This window comes from Empidonax traillii, unplaced genomic scaffold, assembly GCF_003031625.1.
Source record: "Empidonax traillii isolate 1590-97213 ecotype Southwest subspecies unplaced genomic scaffold, ASM303162v1 scaffold994:size215947, whole genome shotgun sequence".
Lineage (NCBI taxonomy): Eukaryota > Metazoa > Chordata > Aves > Passeriformes > Tyrannidae > Empidonax > Empidonax traillii.
The window spans coordinates 83,539-92,243 of NW_020956187.1; the positions used below are offsets into that span (position 1 = coordinate 83,539).

An 8,705-nucleotide genomic window follows, 5' to 3' on the forward strand; every position below is an offset into this window, starting at 1 on the left:
CCCAGGGCCCATTGGCCTCCTGCCCCCCTGGGCACCCCTGGGCTGGTGTCCAGCCACTGCCACCAGCACCCCCAGGGCCTTTTCCAGCTTTCCAGCCCCTCTGCCCTCAGCCTGGAGCGTTCCATGGCATTGTGGTGACCCAAGAGCAGGACCCAACACTTGGCCTTGTTGACCCTCACACTGCTGGTCTCGGCCCATGGATCCAGCCTGCCCAGATCCCTGCGCAGAGCCTTCCTGGCCTGGGTCAGCCAGAAGGAGCTGAAGTGTTGGCTGCAGCTCAGTGGTGGTGGCTGAGATGGAGCAACCCACGCTGATCTCAGGGAACAGGGAAATCGGAGGGGCAGATCATCCTGCCCACTGCAGGAGGGAACACAGATGAGCGCAGGAGGCACCGAGAGGGAACAGGAATCATTAAGAGCAGGAAACCCAAGCAAAGAGCTCCATCTCAGCAGCACTGTCAGTTCTATTTCCCATGGCAGCAGCTCCTGGCATAGTTAACAGTAGCCAGTTATCCTGGGAAAATCAAGACTCCAAGGTAAAGAGGCAATTAGAAGAGCAAGGTGACAGACAGCTGGCAGCCGGTACCTCCAGACACGAGCTCTCCAGTAGAGAGAAAACAGCTCACAGTGATGGAGGAACTCACAGGAGGAGGGGAAAAGGGAATGCTTTTGTCCAAAGAGCTGGAAATAGCAGGACTGTTTCAGCCAGAGATGAGCTGGAGTCGAGGGCACAAGGACAACAATGACAGGGATTGTCCCGTCCTGCCACAGCCCAAGCAGAGGCACAAGCCAGGGCCACCTGGCCAGGAGCTTCTGGGAGGCCAGGGGGGGACAACAAGGGGATGATTCACAGAGCAGGGCAGGGAAGGTGGCAGATGCTTTGCAGTGTCACAGGCCCAAGTCAAAACAGCTTTTGCAAACAAACCCCTGACTTGGAAAAAGGACAAAAACCAGCCCAGATAAATCAAGCAACAAAAGTCACATTATCACTAGAGCAATTAAAGGGAAAGCTGAGGAAAAATTCATGATGGTTATTTTTTAATGCCACTATTACGGCTGGATCCAGGACACTGAAGGAGAACCACTTGCTGGTTTGAGCTGCCCCTTGGGTCTCACCCACCCAACTGCCCAACAACCCTGTGGTGGGGAACACGGCTCCAGTGTCCCTCTCCAGAGCTGGATTTTCCCTTTCCACTCTGCTGCAGCAGAAACTCACCCCAGGACCAGGGCAGAAGGCACCACCACCACAATCAACCCTCCTCCTTCCCCCGGCACCACTCGGACCTCCCACTCTCCTGCAGTCCAAAAGCTGCCTGAATCACTCCCTGATTGCCAAGAAGAGAGCAATGGATTAAGGCAGGAAGAATAACCAGACAACCCAAGCAGTCAAATCCTGTTATCCCAAATCCCAGACCCACTGGATTTGGTGCTGGTTTCAAAGTGAATCCTTCCCAGGACGGCTGAACAAGGCCAGCCTGAACGCTCAGGCAATTCCATCTCTTCCCTGGCAAGCAAAGTGTAACTGGTATTTTGGAAAGAGCATCATGGGACAGGGCACAGGCACTGCTCCTTCACTTCCAGGGCTGTGCTGCCTAAGGACCTCCTGGGTCACATTCTGTACAGAGAGTTAGAGCCTGTAGCCCAAGGGATGAAATTTTGCCCAAACCTGTTGAGTCCCTCTGGATTTTCTGGCTCCCCGCAGCAAGTGCCACAATTTAATTGGGTGCTGTACAAAGTATTAATTATTCCTGCTCCATTTAAACCTGTGACCTGATAATTTCCTCCTCCTTCTTGTTATAGGCACTCGTCCCCAACTTTTCATAGACTCAGCCACAGAATCATTCAGGTTGGAAGAGACCTGTAAGCCCAACCATCAAAACCCATCACCCCCACCGTGTTCACACTAACCCGTGTCCCCAGTGCCACATCCACGTGTTTTTTGAACACATCCAGGGATGGAGACTCCACCACTGCCCTGTGCAGCTGTGCCAGTGCCTGAGCAGCCTTTCCAGGAAGAAATGTTCCCTTTTATCCAACCTGACCCTCCCCTGGCCCAGCTGGAGGCCGTTCCCTCTCCTCCTGTCCCTGTTCCCTGGGAGCAGAGCCTGAACCCCCCCAGCTCCCCCCTCCTGTCAGGGATTGCAGAGCCAGAAGGTCCCCCCTGAGCCTCCTTTTCTCCAGGATGAGCCCCCCCAGCTCCCTCAGCTCCTCATCAGACTTGTACTCCAGCAATTTTCCTGCAGCACTGACCATCTTCCACATGGCACCTTCAGCTGTCATTCTTCCAGGTGGAAAATTTACTTTCCATCATCTCCCTTCCCTCGGTGAAAGAGGCTTATTTGTCTGGTTAATCTTGTGCCTGTTTGGTTTTTTTTGTTTGATTTTTGTTTTTTTTAAGTTCTGCTGAAAACCCTCTGAGCCAACATGGGGAGAATCAGGGCCTCTCTAGGGACAAGATCACAGCTGCACATGGAGCAAACCCACATTTTATCATTTCCACTTTTCTTACCAATTCCCATTCTTTTTTGCTGCACTGACTTCAACCCCAGCCAAAGGAACCAGACAGCTCTGAAGGCAGCTGGCAGGTGACTTGGTCCTGGCACAGATACCAGCACTGACCCATCCAGTGAATTCCTGGATTTTAGTTCCATGAATTCCAAAATCCCTTTCAGTCAGCCTGGAATCTGCTCCAGATCAGACAAGCACCTGAATCACAGCGTGGCCTTCACCCTCTCTCCTCCCAGGAACTGCTGAGCAGGGAGGCAAAGGGAGTCACCAACTCCCTCCCCAAGCAGCCCAAGTCCATTTTGGGGACTTTTCCCAGTGTTTAAAATACCAGGGACAGATTCCTAACCTCCTCTTGCACACTTTTTCACCTCATCACAGAGCCAAGAAAACAATCCTCATCTATTCACCACTCATATCATTCCTGTATCTCATGATATTGCCCTAGAAAGGAAAGATAGTTTTATATATATTTTTATATTTTTTTCTTAAAGAACACCAACCAAACACAGTCACCAAATACAGAGGGTGAGCACAGAAATCTGATTTTCAGGATAGAGAACAGCACAGGGTCACACTCAGCACTGATGAAAGCAGGTGATGGAGCTGGGGACCGTGTGGGCAAACCCAGTTTACTACAACTTTACCAACACTTTGTAATCCCAACCAGAAACAGCAATGCCAGGTTTGGCTGAAGAGGAGCTCAAGGTGAGCTGTCCAGTCAGGTCTGGGACGCTGCTGTCCCCCTGTGACACCACACATGTGTTCTACAGGAATTAAGCACACGTGGTAATTGAGCTGAGCTAAGCCAGCAGCTCAGCTCTACTCTCACTTTCTGCCACTAATCCCTCGGGATCAACAGGCAGGTTTCTCTCCAGGAAGCAGGATGACAGCGAGCCCAGGCCACACCTCTCAGTACCAGTGTCCCAGGTCACAGCTTGTTTCCAAAATAGTCCCAGCTCTGCACTGGGCAGAGGGGAAACCAGAGCTCCTCCAGCTACACAGCACAGGGAACAGCAAAGTCTCCCATCTCATGCTTGCTCTGGGGACAGGTTTTGCTGTTTCTTAAAAATAGACATGAAAAGCAGACCTGTGAAACGGCTTCTCTGGGTACATGACTCCAGCCAGAAAGAGAGTTAAAAACACTTCCACAGACTCTCTTCACCCACCCCAAAATGGTCTCCCAGTAGTTAAGGTATGGGCAGAGTGACCCCAATTTGCCAGTCTGACACCCATCAAATCTCAGACACCCTGAAGGCCATGAGGGAGCTCTGATTCCTGAGAAGCACAGTCTGTGAGAGTCACTGATGCTCCTCCTTGTCAGCACAAACCCATGTGGCTCCTCACCACCCCCTGCGCCCACTGGAGCCCCTCTGGGCTCTGCAGAACCACCCTGGAACACAGCACAGGTTTGGGGGATCACTCAGGATAGGAGGAGCCAATTCAGACAATTCCCCATGTGAGCAGAGCTGAAGGACTTGGGGACATCTTCAGCAAATCCAGAATCTCCTCCTATCACCTGTGAACACCCACCCCAGGGCTCACCCAGCACTCACAGGGACACAACACTAGGAATTTTATTTTGATTCAAGCAAAACAGTGAAACCTAACACACAAACTCTTTACCTTAATTCAGAGATCTCTAACTGGGACAAAACACCATCAGCCAGGTGAACATTACAGCATAAAGTAACGTAGGGATCTCCTCAGCTCTGCCTCCACAGCACAAGCACTCAGCACCTGCTCACAGAGTGTCTTATCCCCCTAGACCAGATCAGAAGAGCCTGGAACAAGAGGAGTGTGTGTGGTTTTGATCTCCCCTGAGCTCCCCGGGCTGGATGACAGCTGAGTCAGCACAGCCACACCAGCACTGCTGCTGCCCTGCCCTCAGCCCTGAGTGAGGAACTCAGCACGGCCAGAGCCTCAGGACAGCAAGTCTCTGCACTTGCTATTTTTGTGGGAAGAGACAAACCAAAATAACAGTGCCTGGCTCTGGGGCAGTGTGGCTGACAGGCTCCCACGGCCCCGGGCTGGGCTGGAGCTCCACGGTCACTCCACATCTCCCCAGCATCGCCCGCAGCCCGAGGGGCAAAAGGGGAAGGTAAAGCCACAAACCCACCTCTCCATGAGACCCCTTTCCACACACACCACCCAGATAAAGGACTCACATCCCACTATGGATGTTCATGGACCAACAGCTCACTGCAGCTGGGACCAGCAGTGTCACTCTCTGCCCGGATAAACAAGTGTGGCCACTCACTTCTCCCTTCTCCTCGGTCACCTGTGCTCTCCCCCTGCTTTTGCATATTCCAGAGCTGGAATTTTAAGGGACAGACAGTTCACAATACTTAGAATCAGGGAATCATGGAATGGTTTGGGTTGGAAGGGACCTTAAAGATCATCTTGTTCCCACCCCCTGCCATGGGCAGGGACACCTTCCACCAGCCCAGGTTGCTCCAAGCCCCGTCCAACCTGGACTTAGACTCTTCCAGGGATCCAGGGGCAGCCCCAGCTTCTCTGGCCAACCTGTGCCAGGGCCTCCCCACCCTCACAGGGAAGGACTTCTTCCCAATCTCCCATCTAACCCTGCCCTCTAGCAGCCATTGTCCCTTGTCCTGTCCCTCCAGGCCCTTGTATCAAGTCCTTCTCCAGCTCTCCTGGAACCCCTTTAGGCACTGGAAGGTTTCTTGTAATAAAGTCCATGGATGCCAGTGCCCTGGCACACATCATGCTTCAACAATCCAGGGAAATGGGTAAGTGTCTGACACATGAATCAACATCTGCCTGCCCTTGCGTCACCACTCATTGCCCAGCAGCCACATCAGCCTAGGGCTGGGGGTTTGTTCCCCTCCCACTCACGCCATCAGCACTCGGTGTTCTGCTCCTCCAACCCATCCCACCCGTGCCCTGGGTCCCCCTCAGCGCTGTGGGTTCGCTGTGCACACAGCAGCACTTCCCACAGGGAAGCTGAGGGGTTTCCAGGAGCACTGACCCAACCCCAAGCCTCCCCCAGGGTGGCTCTGAGATCTGAGCTGCACACCGTACTCCGCAGTCGGTGGCACGGAGCAGCATCTGCAGGGGTCCCAAAGCCCACACCTGAGCCAGGACAGGGAGGTGTGATGGGCACTGAGCCACAGTGACCCCAGGATCCACCGCAAATCCCCCACCACAGCACTGCCCAGTCCTGCCTTCACACACCCCTTCTCTATCATTCAGGGAATTTTATGCAGGTGCATTTTCATTTTATGCAAAGCATTATAAAATCAGGTGTTCACTCCATCTTCTCTCTCCTAGAAGGTAAAATGATGAAATAAGAGGAAATGCTGATTTCCAGTATCCAATAAAAGATGTGAGAATGGACTTATTTCAGGACAGAGGAGACATCCACCTTTTTAATACATTCACAGAATCATGGAATCACAGAAGGGGTTGGGTTGAAAGGGACCTTAAAGACCATCCATTCCAACTCTCCTGTCTGGGTGCCCTCTGAAGGGACACTTCCCACTAGACCAAGTTGCTCCAAGCCCCATCCAGGACTGAACATTCCAGAGATAGGGCAGTCATAGATGCTCTGGGCAACCTGTGCCAGGGCCTCACCACCCTCACAGGGAAGAATTCCTCCTCCATATCCCATCTAACCCTGCCAGTGGGAAGCCATTCCCACTTGTCCTGGCACTTCAGGCCCTTTTCCAAAGTCCCTTTCCAGCTCTCCTGAAGCTCCTTTAGGTACTGGAAGAGGCTCTAAGGTCTCCCTGGAGCCTTCTCTTCTCCATTCCTGAGGTTTGTTTTCTGCAACTTGAAGCCCTGCTGGTAATCCCAAAAGAGTTATAAACACTGAACTATTTCTAAAATACTCTGTTTGTTAACCAACCCATTACCCAGCAGAGCAGTAACAATGTCACTCTGGGGAGGAGCTGTGAGACAGGCACGGGGCTCTGACAGTTTTCCACAATGCAGCAGTGCCAAAGCTGCTCCAATAAATGCCACAACAAACAGCAGCACAGCATGGTGCGTGGAAGGGGGAGGAGGAGAGAAACACACAGAGCCAGCTCAACCAAATATACCTGTCATCTACCAAAGTAAGCTATGAGAACACCACCCATGTGCTGCACAGGCCACTGCCCACTGCATTTACAGCATTCCCTGTCCACACACACCAGCAGAGTCTCCAGGAGAAAGGCACATCATCCTGCCTTCGAGGACGAGTTATTCACCATGAGTTCATTTTTACTGGCTGTCCACAACCTACAGCCATTACCACAGCTCTAAAGACCTCTCAGAGCTGCCCAACCAGCTGAGGAGTGGTGCCCACAGAGCACTGTGCCCAACCCTTTGTGTCCCTGGGAAACCATCAGCTCCGTTCCAACACGTACGAAACCGGCTCCGTGCAGGTTCAGCACAGCTGAGCAGGCACAGAGGAGCTGGCAGGGGGTACTGAGAGGGAGGATCTGGGTGCCAGAGGGTACTGAGGGGGAGGATCTGGGTGCCAGGGGGTACTGAGGGGGAGGATCTGGGTGCCAGGGGGTACTGAGGGGGAGGATCTGGGTGCCAGGGGGTACTGAGGGGGAGGATCTGGGTGCCAGGGGGTACTGAGGGGGAGGATCTGGGTGCCAGGGGGTACTGAGAAGGCTCCCCTGCAGGCTGGCCCAGAGGTGCTCCCTACCTGACTGGTTGTTCCGCATGCGGATGGCCTTGGCCTTGGCCAGCTCCAGGGCCGTGACCCAGCGCTGCCGCTCCACCTCCGAGTTGGCCTTCAGGTGGTAGGTCCTGCCCCCGTTGGACAGCACGATGTTGCACGAGTCCTCCGTGTCGATGTGGGCCGTGGACAGGTTGATGGTCCCCCGACACGTGTGGGCCATCTCTGCCTGCGTCCTGCACGGGAACAGAGGGACAAGGAAGGGTCAGTGCCCCTGCACACAGCCCGTCCTCTCACCAAACAAGGGGCATTTCTTTAAGAAGGAGTCACTGCAGCGCTGGGGCAAGATGTTGGAAAGTTCTTTTAACTTTAGCACAACAGCGTATGGTCACTATTTTCGTGGTTAATGGTTAGTTTTGTGCCACACAGCCCTTAGTACAAATACCAGAGATTGTGTTGGCTCCCTACATCTGTGACTGGCAAGTCTTGTGCCAGCTAATGCTTCCTTATTTACTTATGCTAGTGATTAATATGTACTGTGCTTCCTCATTTACTTGTATTAGTGACTAACATGTAATAATAGATGTCTTAGTTTTAAGAACATGGACAGTCGGAGTAAAGAACAATTAGAGAAGTGTATTGTGACTTGACCAGATATCTGAGATACTCTCAAGGAAGGAAGACTCAGCAGAAGATCCCAGACCATAAAAGGAAATTTTGGGGAATGGGATGTTCCCAAACGACCACCAAAGACCCTCAAAAGACCCTTACTCATATCCAAATAAGTTCACATAAATAATTAGCATACATGTATGTATTCAGGAAATGTAATGAATACGCAATATAAATATGATGAATAAGTACCAATTTCATGAATATAACCTGTCTGTTGGGTTGCTACTCATGCATACTTAGAGGAATAATGCCCATGCATCCAGCACTGCTAATACAGCGATGTTTGGCTTTCTAACCAAGCAAATTGGTTGGAGACTTTATTTCCCAGCTTTCAGTGACAATCCCCAAAACATCACCACTGCACCCTCATCCAGCAAAGATTCACGGAGACATCCCACAGTTCCAAGGAGCTGGACAAGATACTCAAACAGAGAAGACACAACAAGCTGAGAACGACTCCTTGTCCAGGGGCCAAAGCTCCCCAGCCCATACGAGAGAACAGCTCCACACCACAGCTCTGCTGGTCCCAGCCAAGGACAGGCTGGATCCAGGGACCGAGGCCACTGATGTGAAGGTGAACAAGGCCAAGTGTTGGATCCTGACCTTGGGTCACCACAACCCCATGGAACGCTCCAGGCTGGGGGCAGAGGGGCTGGAAAGCTGGAAAAGGTCCTGGGGGTGCTGGTGGCAGTGGCTGGACACCAGCCCAGGGGTGCCCAGGGGGGCAGGAGGCCAATGGGCCCTGGGTGTGCCAGCCCTGGTGTGTCCCAGCCCCAGGGCAGTGCCCTCCCTGTGCTGCCACTGCTGGGGCACCTCCAGCCCTGGGGGCACTTCTGGGCCCCTCAGCCAGGAGAGACACTGAGGGGCTGGAGCGTGTGCAGGGAAGGGAA

At 52.8% G+C, this 8,705-nt stretch overlaps 1 protein-coding gene across 2 annotated transcripts in view; it reads right to left on the minus strand.

Annotated features, from left to right (window-relative positions):
- Nucleotides 1–8,705, minus strand: part of OSBP2 (oxysterol binding protein 2) — a 102,946-nt gene that overhangs the window by 70,288 nt on the left and 23,953 nt on the right. For both annotated transcript variants that reach the window (XM_027903839.1, XM_027903838.1), the window contains one exon: nucleotides 7,168–7,376. In XM_027903839.1, coding sequence (XP_027759640.1) covers nucleotides 7,168–7,376 — 209 coding nt within the window. The remainder of the gene's footprint in view (nucleotides 1–7,167; nucleotides 7,377–8,705) is intronic.